Source organism: Plasmodium chabaudi (assembly GCF_900002335.3).
Source record: "Plasmodium chabaudi chabaudi strain AS genome assembly, chromosome: 5".
NCBI classification, from domain to species: domain Eukaryota; phylum Apicomplexa; class Aconoidasida; order Haemosporida; family Plasmodiidae; genus Plasmodium; species Plasmodium chabaudi.
The window spans coordinates 91,919-108,318 of record NC_030105.2 but is presented as its reverse complement, the minus strand read 5'-3'; the positions used below and the strand labels follow the sequence as shown (position 1 = coordinate 108,318).

The following is a 16,400-nucleotide window of genomic DNA, read 5'->3' as shown; positions in this document are numbered from 1 at the left end:
AAATAAATAAAATAAAAGCAAAATAAATGACAATTTTATTATTTTTCAAAAATAAATAGATATAACGAAAAGAATGCATATTCATCAATTTTGAATAACATTATTTTTATTGGTACATTCCTTTTTTTTTAGATTTTTTTTTATTTTTTATTTTTTGACTTAGCATACACAACTTTCAATGCCTTATTGTATTATTATTAAGTGAATAATTCAATATAATAATTTGAAATAGCATATTGATGGCGATTATTATTCATATATGAAAAATAGTTGGATATATCTGCATAATTGTATATTTCTGTAAATACTAGCTCTATATTTTTCGTCCCAATGATTGTTAAAATAGATTTTACGAATTTCTTATAGATTTTCAAAAGGTCTTCATCTCTATATGTAGCAACAGTCTCTTTGGATTCGTTTTCGATTTTATTGTTACAGTTTTCATTTTGCAAACCTGTAAGAATAGATTTATATAAAATCGGGCTTATTGACTTTAATAATATATCCATTATTATATTTTTTCCCGCGTAAAACTTTCTATAATGTAAATTATATTTTTTAAGCATTTGATTATTATTTTTTCCGGGATATAGTATATGGGGATATTTGATCATTATCAGTTTACACTAAAAAGGAACAAATAGGATATATACACACATATATGTATTTATTTATATATTTGTTTTGGAGGGTGGTTTTTCATTTTTTGGATTTTTATTTTTATAACAATCAATTTAATCTTTATTTCTTTATCTTTGTCCTTAAGTCTGCAAAGAATTTAATTTCAAAAAGAATGTAATACATGGAAAAACATTCTATAATGTTGCTGTGTAGAAATATTTAAAGACAATTTTTTTATAGTTTTTAATAATTAATTAAAAAACAAATAGACATATATAGTTATATAACCCGTTTTTTTTAAATAGAATAGATTCAATAAACATGTTTTTGCGAATCGCTTCCAATAAATTATAAATGGAAAAATATATGTAAGAAGAATTGTGAAAAAAAATAATATAATGTTGTCTTAATATTTTCAAATTTATAGTGTTAAACTGTATTTATATAGTTTTACATTTAATCGGGCGATCCTTAATATTGTCCATGAAACGCTTTCTAAACTCAGACATGTTTATATTCATTGTGCTGATAATAGTTGTGTTTTATTTGTTTTATAAGAAATGAAAATTATATTAAATAAAAAAAAACACAAAAATATAGAGAGGGGATTATAGTGAAAAGAAATGACATATAACAAAATTCACAACATGAAAATGGAGGGTAAACAACGGATTCGAAATATAATTTTAATAAGATGATAGAACAGAGGCCGAATGAATAATTACAAAATGAAAATTTTATTAAAATAATTTAAGTTAAAAAAATTAAAATAGCTAAAACCATTTATTTTTTGTTGAACTAAAAAATATTTTTAAATATTTCGATGATGCTCAATAGTTACAATGTAATGTTATGTGTTTTTTTGATTGTAAAATAGGGGTAGGGTGTAATATGTTGTACTAAAGAATATGGATTATATAAATATTAAGAATGAAAGTGATATATATGGATATATGATAGAAATATGTGTATGTACATGCGAAGTAGCATTGCACAAGGATCTATAAACCATTTGATAAATTAAATATCTAAAGGTGTGTATATATTAGTTGCATACACATGAGAAGGGATATTAAATACCTCTTTGGAGGGGAAAAAGGAAACGATTAATTCGTATTTAATTATTTACATAGTTACAAAATCTGTATTTATATACAGAATAAGTTAATTTTATAAAAAGCAAATCATTATTTTTTTTCGTCTTGTGTTTTTTCTTAATTAAGTGGTGACAAATATATAAATAAGTACCCTATATATATATTAATAATACTATAATAGTGTAATGGAAAATAAAAGAAAATTGATGAAAAGGTTATGGGCTTTTATTACTGTGCTTTTTTGCTTTTTATAATGTAACAAAATATTGTGAAAAAAATAATAATTTTTGTTTTTCCCATGTATGTATAATAATACGTATTTATACATATACATATATATACATAATATAATGTATGCATAATCTCTCATACTATATAAGGTGGAAAAAAAAAAATTGTAAAAATATGACGATAATTATTAAAGGGCAAAATTGTTAATTAGCATAGCATTGTATATAATTGTAAATTTTCCAAAAAAAATAAAATACTTTATATGGTTCGAGTGATATATAAATATGCGCATAAGAATAATGCATAATATAATGCGGAATAAAGATCGAAACAAAAAATAAGGTAAATTATACTGGAAAATAAAATATATCAAAGTTTAATAAAAAAAAATTAAAAAGAATATATTAAAAGAAATAAAGGAAAGGAATTATAAATAAAATATATGTAATATTCATAAATATAATTATTTATTAAAGATTGTAAAAAATTATTTTCATTTGTTTTCCATTTTTGGGCTACTACTAATATTTGTCATATGTATTTTCGCCATTGGTATTTCAACTTATAAATTAACTGAATAAGAAAAACGAAGAAAAATATATATACATAATATATATTATATACGTAAGTATACCAAAGGCTTAAGACGAGAGACAAATATTTTATAAACAGGATAACACAAACAATCCTATGTATGTAATATATATATTGGATTCATGGATATAAAAAACACAATATGCAAGGGTTTTAATTTCTCTCTTATATTAATTGTGGTGGTCATATGCATATTTGGATTTAAACATAATGATATAGTACATAAAAATGAATATATTAGTCACAGACTTTTAAATAGTGATATAGGGGAAAGCAATTCCCCCGGGTCCTCAGTTAATATTCAAAATATAACACCAAAAAATGAAAACGTGGATACTACAAATTCCAATCATGAAGTGGATGATGAAATGAAACCAATGGGAAATAATGCTGAAAGTGATAAGGGGAACGATGCCGAGCAATATGAAAATAAAAAGGATATGCATATTAATAATGATAATAAATCTAACACACTGGAATCTTCAGATGAAAAAAATGGAAATAAAGAAATAAATATGAGTGTTAGTAGTGATACTATTGAAAATGTTGAAGAAAAGAGTGAAAGAAATAAAAGTAATTATAAAACTGTAAATGAATTTACAGGATTAACATTAGATTTATATTTTACTGAGCATAACAATATATATACGAATGTTAAAGTTGGAAATCAATTGTTAAAACTTTCTTTGAATAGTCGATTAGAAGGAATGTATGTTTTTATGGATGATTCAATTTCATGTTATCAAAAGGATGAGAATAGTAAGAGAAAATGTTATGACCCTAGTCTTTCAGAAACTGCATTATGGTGTAGCAATAATATGATTTGCTTACCTGCTATATTATCCATGCCTTATGAATGTTATGCTGATAAAAGATTAAACATAAATAATAAAGTTGAATATCCAAACATATACTATGATGCATTAAAATATAGCGCAAGTCATATAGAAGGGTTTGACACAATTGAACTTATGGACTTAAAACATGTAAATAAAAAAGTCGAGGGAAAAAATGATAATGGTGAAGTGGAGCCAAATAATTTAAATACATTTGAAACTGCAGATATTAAGCTTATAGTAGATTTATCTATTTATAATAACTGGGATTTATTTAAAGACACAGATGGTATTATGGGACTTGCAGGTAATGAATTAAGTTGTAGAAATAAGAGTGTTTGGAATGAAATACTTGAAAAAAATAATTCATTGTTTGGTATTGATATTAATTTACCTGAAAATGCAACAAAAAAATATATTAACAATTCATCAGAAAAGAATGGAAGAAATATAAATTTTTATAATGCGTTAGTTGAAAATAATAAAAAAAATAAGAATATGAATAATACAGGATTTGTAACAAATATCCAAGAATCTGTAATTAAGTTATTTTCATCTAAAACAAAAAATGGTAATCCAAATATGTTAAACGGAGAAATGCTACCCTCAGAAATACATATAGGGGATTATAAAAAAGAATATGAACCTATTTTATGGTCTGAACCAAGAGAAAGAGGTGGAATATTTTCAGATTCTTTTATGCAATTTACAATATATAATTTAGAAGTATGTAATAATAATATATTTGGGAAAAATAGTAGCAATTGGCAAGGCGCTATTGATTTAAGTAGTAAGTGCTTAGTTCTTCCGAAAATGTTTTGGTTAAGCTTAATGCAATATTTACCTGTTAATAAAAATGATGAAAGATGTATACCAAGCAATAAAGAAATCGAATTTAATGAGGATACAGTACCTAGAATGTGTTCAATTGATGATAAATATAGACCATTACCTGTTTTGAAATTTTCCTTTTCAGATAACGATATAGTATCGAATAATAATATAAATAATAATGATAATGGGCATGGAGAAAATATAAAAAATATTCATATTCCTTTAGATAATTTAATAATTAAAGAGGATGGACCAAATAATAATTATTTATGTATAATCCCTGATGTAAGGGAAGGTACATCAAATGGAAATAGTGGAAGAACAACGAAACCATTAATAAAATTTGGAACTTATGTATTAAATAATTTTTATGTTGTAGTGGATCAAGAAAATTATAGAGTTGGACTTTCAAATAAAAAAAGTTTTCATCACTCCAATGATAAATGCACACAGAAAGTGGAATGTATAGGTGATCAAATATATGAGCCTGCATTGAATATTTGTATTGATCCAGATTGTTCTATATGGTATTTTTATACATTAAATCATGAGACTAAAACATGTGAATCAGTTTCATCAAGATTTTATGTTTTTATAATGGTACTGTTTATTTTGTTAATAGTGGATATACAATCTTATTATTTATATAGAAGATCTGTTCGTACTGCAAAAGTATCTTCTCGTTAATTTGTGGGTATCGAAGAAAAAAAATAATATAAACCATGAAAGGTATGTCATTTTTTAAAAATGTACCACATGCTGTGTGCATTTTAAAATATATGATATGCTTAAAAAGATGGAATAAAACCACCGATTTTTTAGTTACATATATCTTTTTGTAAGTGTGTAAAAATTTTTGAGGAACATAAAATGAATATGTTACATTAATTAGTAAATGTTATATATTTTCATAAATTTAATGTTTATAATTTTGTAATATTTAAAATCGTAAGGTCTTTAATATTTTATAAAAAATATGCATATATATATGTACATATTTCCTATGTTTATATATTTTTTTATTTTTTTTTGATATAATGTTTTTATTTTTTGGCATAAATAATTATTTAAATCTTTTAATTTTATGCAATTTTTAAAACAACATAATTATTTTCAACCTATGTCTTATCATACCATTTTCATGCCAAATTAAATGAAAATTTTTATATGACCCTATATATTCATTTTTGTCATGTACTATTTTATAAATATTTTTATTACAACTTTTTTTTTTTTTTTTAAATATATATTACTCAAATTTTTTGGCTTTAAAATAAGAGAAGTTCCAAAAACGGTGAATTTATCATTTAATAGGTAAAGCAAATAAGTTGAAAAATGAATATTTTGTATTTCCGTATAAATCATTGAAAATGAGAGAGGGATATACAACATAATAAAAGCTAAAAAAATGGTTGCCAACGTTTTTTTATGTATTGCACACCTTTTATATGAATAATATTTGAAATTTGGGTACTAGTTGAATAAAACAAAAGTTTATATATTATTTAGTGTTGCATAAACCGGAACTATAAATAAGACATATAAAATAAATATTTTATTTACTGTTACAAATAAATAGGAATACATATAGGAGATCGGTGAAATATAATAAGCTAGAATGTGTCCTAATAAAAATGAAAATATATAAAAAGTAAAAATAAAAAAAAAATAAGCGTATGGTAAGTGCACATTAATGCATTTTGAAAATAAGTAATTTTGTATTAAGTGTAATGAAAAAAACTATATGTAAATACATTACATATGGGAATAATAAAAAAATAATAATATATAAATATAATAATTTTGTTATTTTCATATATTATATGTTTATTTTGCTTCGTATTGTTTTGCATTATTTTATAACGTACATGCGATTAGACAATATGTGCGTATGGTTGTATAAATAAGAGCATTACATATGTATATAAAATATATTATGTAAAATATATGGATAATTTTTTCCATGCATGTTTTGTAGGAAAAAATATGTTTGTTCTGGTAAACACATTTAATTTCTTTTATTACATTTCCAAGATCTGAATTTTTATTAACTTTATTATTATGGAGGCAATTATATAAATTTTTCAATTTTTTAATACGAGAAATTTAACGCTATTTGTGTGTAAAAAAAAATAAAGGGAAATACGGAAATATTATTTTGCTACTTTAACGAGCAAATAAATAATTGTAATGTTTGTAACCGCTAGACGGCATACATTTTGTTAATTATCTGTTTTAGTTTTATTTTATTTTTTATTTTTGTTTTAGTTTTTGTTATAGTTTTTAGTCTTTTGTTTTGCTTTGTTTTTGCGTTTATTTGGCGCATTTTCCTGTCTGTCAAAATTTTCTATCTTTGTATCGCTTACTACTTTAATAAGTTGCAGATTTTTTATAAATTATTATTTCAACTTTTTGTAATAAATAAAAATTTTAATACCTGGAGCAGCAATACCAGACATTTAATATATACATGTGCATTCATAAAGAAATTCAATAAAAAAAAAATATGAAGAACGGTATTGAAAGGAAGGAAAATAATATATACGGGAGTGGATATGCACAATATCAGAATAAATTAGATAATGATTTGGCTTTGAAAAATCGTGAGGGAATTAAAAAAAATGGAATAGCAGAAAATTCTATGTATAGTTATAACACAGTTGAATTGGGAGGCTTAGGGCCATATGGAATGAGCAGTATAAATAATAATAATAATTATTATGGTGATAGTAAAATGAGAAATGTAAAATATAACAATTTGGGTATGCCTTATAATATGATAGATAAAAATTATACGATGAATAATATAAGTATGAATAAACGATTTGTAAAAGTAGATGATGAAATTAATAAAAATAATGTATATCCTCACTATTATAGAAGCAGAAGTTCAGGCACACATATTAAAAATTATTACCCTAATGTTAATATAAAAAATAATAATGGAATTTCTCTATTCGAACAAGGAATAAATGATAAGAATAGTGTATACCTTTTGAATGATCATAATAAAAACAATAACACTATTTATGAACAGAGTCCTATTATTAATACAGGAAAAAATATTTATAATAATTCTTTCAATATGAATATGAATAAAGAGATATATACAAATCCAAAGACAAATATAACAAGTAGCATAAATAGAGGAAATATCATGGGGAATTATAATCTTCCAAATGTAGTAGAATATAAAAATGATATGTTTTATCCGTATGAAGATAAAATAAATAATGGATATACAAATTATCAAAATAATATAAACAATTTAATTGTAAATCCAGATAAAAATATGAATTTAAGAAATACTCGTTTATATAAAACATCAGAATATCATTACAACAATCCAAATAAAAATGATAATTCGATTGGTATTAATAATATTTGTAAAATTTATAATACGGATAATAAAAAAGATTCAAAGCATATTCAATATGAAAATAATTCGGGAGAATATGATTTCGTAGCGAATAATAAAAATGTAAATGGTTATAAAATATATAATAATGATAGTTATGAGACTCAGATTAATTCTATGAATAAACAGTATGCTCCAGTTTTGAATACTGATTGCTTAGGAGATAATAATGATAGTAAAATATTAGCTAACAATATAAATTCACCGATTGTATATACAGAAACGTCTGGAAATTTATATAAACATATTTATAATAACAAAGAAGAAAACACTCATGATTTATGTAATGCAAAAACAATTGAAGTTCCAAATGGAGAGGCACATCATGACAATACAGAATTAAGTAGTGAAATTTTTTCGTATAATAATATTAACAATTTTGTAAAGGGAGATACATCATTAGAATATGTGAATAGTTATAATAATAGGAAGGGTGTTGATAAAAGTGAAATCGAAAAAGACAGTGGAAAAAATGAAAATAATAATATTTCAATGAGTAATGAAACTATAAAAATAAATCAAAAAAATCGAAATGAATTTTTAGAATGGAAATCTCATAATAGATTATTGAAAAATATTATAGCATCTTATAATGAAAATACGAATATAAAAAAACATGGTTTATTTAATTTACTTTTTGATATGTATGGATATAATAAACATATTTTTAAAAATTATTTATCAAATAATGATGAAAATGAAATAAAAAATGTTATGAAAGACATTATATATGAATTATTTGAAAAAAAAAATAATAAGATTATAGAAAAATTCATATTTTTAAAATATTTATTTAATGAATATGGGCATACAGACTATCCAAATTTAATATCATTAAAAAATTTTAAACAAATTTTTAGAAATTATAAAAATATTTTTTCATCAAAAAAAATTATATTATTCATATTTAATTGTTTAGACAGAGGAAGAAAATATTATATTACTGAAAGTGATTTTATTATAGGTATGTTAGCATGCAGTCCTCAAATGGGTAATGATATATTTGATGATGCAGGGAAATTACGCCATCAGTTAATTTTTAGAGCCTATGATTTGGACAGAGATGGATATTTAAATAGTAAGGAAATGCTAGTATTTTTATATCATATATATGAATTATCAAATGATTTGAAACATTTAGAATTAAAAACGGATAAAAATAAATTAAAAAATTTTGTTATTAATGAAAGGGATAAACTTATGAAAAATAATGAAAAAATTAGTTATGACTATTTTTATAAATTAATAGCAAATAAGCAAATTGAAGGAACAGCAAATTTGTTACGATCTAATTGTGACGTTGCTAGTGTTGTAAAAAAATATTTTCTTTACACATATGCAAAAAATTTGATACCCGAAAAATATGTAGATGGTGATGATTTCTTTTTTATATACTCTAAAAATAAAAAAAATAATGAAATAAGTAAAGAAACAAATAATATTATTGATAGCAATTTGAGAAATGTTTCTGGATATTCCCATGATACTATTCATTTTAGTACATCATCGAATAATATTTTAGATGAGGATTATAACAATTTTCATATGTTAAGAAGAATGAATGCATATGAGGGTTCAGGAATATTTACAGATATAACAGAAAATGCTTCGTCGGAGCAAATTGATATAGATACATTTTCAAAAGTTGGCACCGGAAAAGTGCTAGCCAATTTAAAAGAAAAAGAAACATCAATGGAAAAATTGCCAATTGAAACTTATAGTAATACAAACAAGGTTAAGAAAAATGAATTTTTAGCTAGTATTAGTCAGAATTTTGAAAAATCAAAAATGAATGATATTCATTTTGATGGGAAAGGAAGAAATACTTTTACGGATAGCCAATCAGTGGAATTCCAAACGAATAGTTACGAAACTGATTATAATAATATATATGGTGATGAGAAGGATAAAAATGAAATAATAAAAAATAAAGCAAATATTAAAAATAGTAAGTTGGGTTCAATGGAACATGTAGTGGAAGAATCTGTTGGTGACATGAACGAGTTAGATACAATGGGTTCTGATTTGAAAAAGGAATCAAATAATTTTGAAAAAACAAATGAAGAAACAAAAATAAATGATGATTCATATGCTAATGAAAAATTTGGGGTAAATGATAAAAATGAAATAAACGATTCTGAAGGTATGAATTTGAATCCAAATCGTTTAACCATTTCTGGTTTTGATAAAAAATGTGATACTATTTTAGAAAATGGAAACGAAAATAATATAAAGCATGATGAAAATTTAAAAGAAGATCAAGATGGGGAAAACCAAATTAGGAATACTGATGTAGTAGTGGAAGGAAGTAATAATATAAATAAAGATGATAATATATTATTAGAGAGTAATGAAAAAACAAAAAATAGGGATGTTTTACCTCGCTTTGGAAAAGAAGAAAATTGTGAATCAAATTTGAAAGTAAAAGAAATATATGATTATGATTTGATTGTTGATGATAACGAACAAGTGGAAAACAGTATTAAGGATGTTGTAAAGGAGTATAGAGAAAAATATATAACAGATCATAAATTATTAACATTAAATCAGGATATTGCTTTTAAGGTGTTCACTACCTTTTATAATATTTGTTATAAAAAGAAAAGAGAGGATTATAAAAATTATTTTGATATATTTAGAGTATGTAATTATAATGATGTTCTTCTTTTATGTGATGAAGTTGTAAAATTATTTAAATTAGAAAATTCACTTGAATTGGTTAATTTGCCATGTAAAATATTTGGAGACATACATGGAAACTTATTTGATGTTGTTGATTTTTTTAATATGTACAATTGGCCAATGCATGATAATAACAATAAAATAATTTCTTCATTAAAAACTGAGAAGGAGTTAGAAAATGATGAGAATGCTAAATGTGCAACCAATCAAAACGATATGAAATACGTGTTTTTGGGTAACTATTTAAATCGAGGAGAATTATCTTTAGAAGTCATTTGCTTCTTATTCAGTTTAAAAATATTATTTCCTAGACATATATATTTAATAAGAGGAAATCATGAAAATAGATTATTTAATTATATATATGGTTTTTATAAAGATATTGAAAAAAAAATAAAAAGTAATTTTAATTGTTTAGGAAAGATAAATTATAAAGATGATGTTATATGTGCATATTCATATGAAGTATTTAACAGAATTAATGACGTTTTAGAATTTTTACCTTTATCTGTTTTATTAGACAATGAAATTTTATGTATACATAGTGGTATTGGTGATAGTATTCAAAATGTAAAGGATTATTTAAATATTGAAAAACCGGTTATAATACCAGAAAATGTTGATAGAAATAATAATAATAAAAGTGAAATATTAAAAAAAATAATCATAGATACATTATGGTCTGATCCTATAAATTATTTAGATGATAATGATATGGAATTATTGAAGAGTTGTAAAAAATATGATATAATCCCATCAAGTAGAGGAAAAATAACAGTAAAATTTGGAAAAAATAGATTATCTACCTTTCTAAAAAGTAATAAAATCAAAATGATAATAAGAGGAAATGAATGTATTCCTGAAGGATATAAATATGATTTTAATAAAAAAATATTGACTCTATTTTCAGCTACAAATTATTGTAATAAATATAAAAACAATGCATCCAGTGCATTAATTATTAAAAAAAATAAAAATATAACAATATTTAATCAAATTTTGAAACCTGAATGTGAAAATATGAATCTTAATGAAAGTCGCAACAAAGAAAAAGCTAATATGGTATCCAAAAATGGTGAAGAAGACAAAATAAATAAATCAGAAAACGTTCAAAATGAAACTAAAAGTGCACACAACTTTGATAATACCAAGCATGAGGATATACCTTCTAAAACTTCTGGAAATGAATATAAGGAAGTTGAAAATAATAATGATTTAATAGATTTAAAAGCACCCCAATTTTATACTAATAAAGATTCTACAAGCATCTGCAATGATGATAATGCTGAAAATGTATTGGCAGATGATACAAATGTGTGTGAAAAAAAAAATGATAATTTAGATGATAGTGAAATAATGAATGAAATGTTAAAAGTTTTGAGTTATGAAAAAAATTTAGATAATTGTAGTGATGGCAAGGGGGAAGAAGATGAAAATGATAAGAAGCAAGACGATTTATTGGGCTCTGATACAGGCAAAAATGATGGCAACCTTTTCGAAAACCCTTGTAGTGAGCACATAGGAAGCGAAGAAAAGGAAGAGAAAGAAGAGAATATGGGATATGACGAGAATGGGGACGAATATAAAGGTAAAGACGACAGTAGTGAAAAAAATGAATCTGAAGAAAATCATGATCATGACAAATTTTACAATAATAAAGAAAATGAAATTTTTAACGATTTTGAAAATTATTGTAATGGTAAAAGTATGGATGATATAAATAAAGATTTAACCAAGTTTGATAATTTTGGAATGGAAAAAAACGAGCATAACAATATATTTTTCGATGAAAAAAAATATGAAATGATGAAAGACGAAATATTAGAAGGATGTGATTATAAAATTGAGTCAGATAAATATGCAGATAAAATAATTGAAGAAAATTTTGATGAAAAAAATAATGAATTGTGCAAAAGTAGAAACAGCACAAACAGCAGAAACAGCAGAAATAATACCAATTCAATTATAAACACTTTTTTCAAAAATGAAAAAACAATCGAACAAAGCAGCTCAAATATATTTCTTAATTATGATGAAGTTAATAACTTAAAGGAAAATGAAGACAATTTTAAAAATGGGAACGGTTCAAAAATAAGTTCATTGTCAAATGAAAATATTGGAAAATGTTATAATATTAAAGGTTTAAATTCTATGGATGAAATTGATGATGGGTTGGTGTATAAAAGAATAAATTATATGATGCCCCCCGATTTGGCCCTAACAAATAAAACCCAAATGAAAAATGGAAGCTACAATAGAGAACATAATTTAGCAACAATGAGAAACACAAGAAATGAAAGCAACACTATGGATTCTTTGAATAAGTAAGTTGCGAACAAGTTATTATTTTTTCATATTCATCAAAACAGTTTAGTTTCGTACTTTCTCAATTTGATTATTCTATGTAATTATGGCTTTACTTTTTTATTTTAATCTTTTAGGGTAGAAATGCAACATTTGCCTCCAGACCCTCAACCACAAACAAAATTATCTCTCCAAAAAAGTTTAGATGATTTACATGACTCCCAATCCTGAAGAATTTAATTGATTAATTTATTTTTTTTAATTTTATCCTCATTCTTTTCAGTTTTATTTTTTTTGTTATTCGCAAAATTTGTATAAATGCTACATTTTAGAATGTGTGCATTTTTCGAAAACTGTTTTTAAGTATATTTTTATTTTTTTATAAATTTTTGTTTTTTATTGTTATTTTGTCCATTTTTAATTTTTTTTCATTTATCATTATTTATAAATATTTAACTGTATTTTTTTTATAAATTGTTTTACCAACCTTGCCGGTCAGGTCAAATAGCGATATTTAGTTTAATTACAGGAAAAAAAAAATATATATAATATAAAAATATAAAGAATATATAATAAAATAATGAGATAAAAATGGTATTTGAGATATAGACATTTGGAAAAGTCATACTAAAACATGGATTTTGACAGTTAATAAGACTAGTTTTGTTTCCTACATTTTGAAATAAACAAAAATAAATTATAAAATGGTGTTGCTTTGTGTGTGTGTGGAAAGAGAACTAATTAATGAAGGATCTCGAAAAATGATTAGTGTAAAAAAGCGTAGCTAAATGAAAAGCTTTGTCCATAGGTATAATATCACTAGGATTAATTTTTTCATTTAAAAGTATACAATCATTTTTAAAGTTTTTAAATTGTTTTAATATTTTTAATAAATTATTAAAATAAATTTGATCAGAATTTTGAATTTTTGTAAAATTTACAATACTTAATAAATTTTCCAAGCTCAATATATCATCTCCTAAAAAGGCTTTACTATTTATTAATTCCATTGGTTTTGGATTTATAATTGTGTGTTGTTGGTCTAAGGAATTTTTTTTACTTTTACTAACATCGTCACAATTTGATAATTCCATATGACTATTATTATCACTACTTTGAGAATTTACATTTTCATCCTTTTCCAATGTAGGTTGATTAAGTAGATCATTTAATTCGTTAACAATATACTCAACAACATTTTGTGGTTTTTTCATTAAAACTTTATATAAAAGTATAGATAAAAGAATGGATGTATCATTTTGATTTAAATACAAATTAAGATCTTTGTAATTTATTTGTTTTTGTATAACTTCTTTAAGATTAAAATCGAGATTAATATTTGTTTGTCTTTGATCAATAATGTTTTTATATAAAGGATCATTTATTATATCATCATTTTCATTTTCATCGTTTACATATTTGTCATTATGAAAAGTTCCCAATATTTTTATTCCATCTGTAAATCCTTTCAACTTTTTCTTAATTTTCACCATTGTTTTGTCCTTTGTATTGTGGTATTACTTTCAAGGCTTACATATAAAACGATTATATTTATAGAGCTAGTAAAGTATATATCTATATATGTGTGTAAAGCTATATATAATTATTGGGTATATCTTGACATTGGAATTATAGAAATTTTTCTTTGCGATGAAAAGGTGGGTCACTATTCGTATAGGTAATATGCCAAAATAAAATAATAATAATTATTATTTTTATTAATATTATGAATAGGATAAATAAAATGATGCTTTCGAAGTATATATGAGGAAAGAGAGTTCGCGAAAAATCGCTTACCTACTGAAAATTGTGTAAATTTTTAAAGGTAAAAAAAGTAAACAAAAAAAATGCGGGAAATGCATAACAAAGAGTTTTATAACTTAATAAAATATTTCTTAATATTTTCGATATTTATGTCATCATAATGTAAAGAATTTTTGTAGGAATACTCATTTTGTTTTATTCTAATTAATTTAATTAGAGTAGCATACTGATTTATGGAATGTGCAATGTCTCGTATTAGACTTCTTATATATGTTCCGCCTGAACAATGTATATGCAAATCAAAAAATGGAAATTCCAATTCTTTTAAATATTTTATATTTTTTAAATGAACTTTACTCGATTTTATTTTAACGGGTATATTTTTTCGTGCATATTCATATAATCTTAATCCTTTAACTCTTTTGGATGAATAAATAGGTGGTACTTGATCTTTCCACCCAATAAATTTGTTTATACTCTTAGATAATTCGTTTTTTAAATTTTCTGCATATTCCTTATCACTTTGTAACAATTCAGTAGTATCATCATCGCCTTTTTTTATTTCTTTCATGTCTTTCATTTTAATTATTGCTCCTTCTCTATCCAACGTATCGGTTTCTATCCCGAATACAGAAACTGCTAGATATTGTTTATAGCATTTTAAAAAATTGGATAATTCTTTTGTACCCCTTTGTATTCCTATCATTAAGACCCCTTCTGCAAATGGATCCAATGTTCCCCCATGTCCTACTTTTATTTTAATGTTATTTTTATTTATATTAATAAAATAATTTTTTAACACTTTTTTAATTTTTTCACATACTTTCATAGAATATAATTTGACAGGTTTATAAATATTTAAAAACCCTCCATATAATATATCATCAATTGTTGCTTCCTTTTTTGTATTATTTTGTACAGCACTTGGTATTAAGTTCATTATTCTACTCTTACTATTTAAAAAAACGCTTTCATATTTTTTTATATACATATCTACTTCATTTTTCGAGATAACATGATCGGAAGTGTTTGTTTCATTTTTTAAATTAACCTCCAATTCGTTGGATTGTTCAATTTCTGTTTTCTTTTTTTCTATTTTTGAATTTAAGTTATATTGCAAATTTTCTACAACTTGTTTGTGTTTGGGATTATTTTCTTCGATTTTTTCACTACCATCTTTATCATTGTCTTTGGAAAAATCAAGATGAGGGTTTCCATTTTTGATTTTTTTACTTTTGGAGATATCCTTTATTTTTGTAATTCGCCATTCGTAATATATTTTACTATTCCTACTATTGCCAATGCAACCTGTTTTTGTTTCTTTTGAGTTAAATAAATTATCACATTTTATATTTCTTTTATTATTACTATGAGTATCAGAATATGGATATACAAAATAATATTTCAATATGCTATCATATTTGTTAATATTCCTTTTTGAATATTTATTTATGGTATTTCTCGACTTTTTATTATCTTTATTTGGGTTTAGATAAAATATTTTTTTACTTTTGTTATTGTTACACATACATATATTGACTAACATGTAGAGTATGAACAATAGTATGGGGTATTTTCGTAATATTTTAAATTTCTGCTTTTGCATATTTCAGGCATCTTTGTATTATTATAAGTTTGTGTGTTTGTAAAATGGCTATTCATGCCTCTTCATCCCTTTGCAATCATCGTATTATTGTTCCTTTGTGGTATCAGCTTGTTTTTTTGCAGCAAAATTTATATCATAATTTATGTTTATCTTTAAAAATTGTCACATATATATATTCGAATAAATTATTTAAAAATATTTTATATATTACAAAATATATAAAACGGGTACCTTTAAATTGCGTATATTATGTAGGGTGACGGAGAGGCATATAAAATGGATACCTGGAAAATGGATGACCCGCTTGTATTTCCTTTTTATAATTCCGATTATTTTGTTTAGTTTGTATATATATATATATATATTTATTTATTTATTCACCAGTCATGACATTATGAAATAATTTAAACAAA

The 16,400-nt window shown here is 23.5% G+C and overlaps 5 protein-coding genes across 5 annotated transcripts; 2 read left to right on the top strand and 3 right to left on the bottom strand.

The window, feature by feature from the left end:
- Positions 1–197: 197 nt before the first annotated feature.
- On the bottom strand, positions 198–1,142 carry PCHAS_0502750 (conserved Plasmodium protein, unknown function; the record flags this gene model as incomplete). The annotated part of the gene is made up of 4 exons (XM_016800092.1): positions 198–626; positions 728–767; positions 910–958; positions 1,076–1,142. 4 exons carry the CDS (start codon positions 1,140–1,142, stop codon positions 198–200), a joined length of 585 nt encoding a protein of 194 aa, XP_016655141.1.
- A 1,523-nt stretch (positions 1,143–2,665) lies between these two features.
- On the top strand, positions 2,666–4,900 carry PCHAS_0502700 (peptidase, putative; the record flags this gene model as incomplete). The annotated part of the gene is made up of 1 exon (XM_733185.2): positions 2,666–4,900. One exon carries the CDS (start codon positions 2,666–2,668, stop codon positions 4,898–4,900), a length of 2,235 nt encoding a protein of 744 aa, XP_738278.2.
- A 1,819-nt stretch (positions 4,901–6,719) lies between these two features.
- PCHAS_0502600 (serine/threonine protein phosphatase 8, putative) lies at positions 6,720–12,848 on the top strand (the record flags this gene model as incomplete). The annotated part of the gene is made up of 2 exons (XM_016800091.1): positions 6,720–12,637; positions 12,755–12,848. 2 exons carry the CDS (start codon positions 6,720–6,722, stop codon positions 12,846–12,848), a joined length of 6,012 nt encoding a protein of 2,003 aa, XP_016655140.1.
- A 506-nt stretch (positions 12,849–13,354) lies between these two features.
- Positions 13,355–14,110, bottom strand: PCHAS_0502500 (conserved Plasmodium protein, unknown function; the record flags this gene model as incomplete). Its single annotated transcript, XM_738419.1, has 1 exon — positions 13,355–14,110. The coding sequence occupies one exon, from the start codon at positions 14,108–14,110 to the stop codon at positions 13,355–13,357; it is 756 nt and encodes a 251-aa protein (XP_743512.1).
- A 380-nt stretch (positions 14,111–14,490) lies between these two features.
- PCHAS_0502400 (tRNA pseudouridine synthase, putative) lies at positions 14,491–15,987 on the bottom strand (the record flags this gene model as incomplete). The annotated part of the gene is made up of 1 exon (XM_738420.2): positions 14,491–15,987. The coding sequence occupies one exon, from the start codon at positions 15,985–15,987 to the stop codon at positions 14,491–14,493; it is 1,497 nt and encodes a 498-aa protein (XP_743513.2).
- Positions 15,988–16,400: the final 413 nt, after the last annotated feature.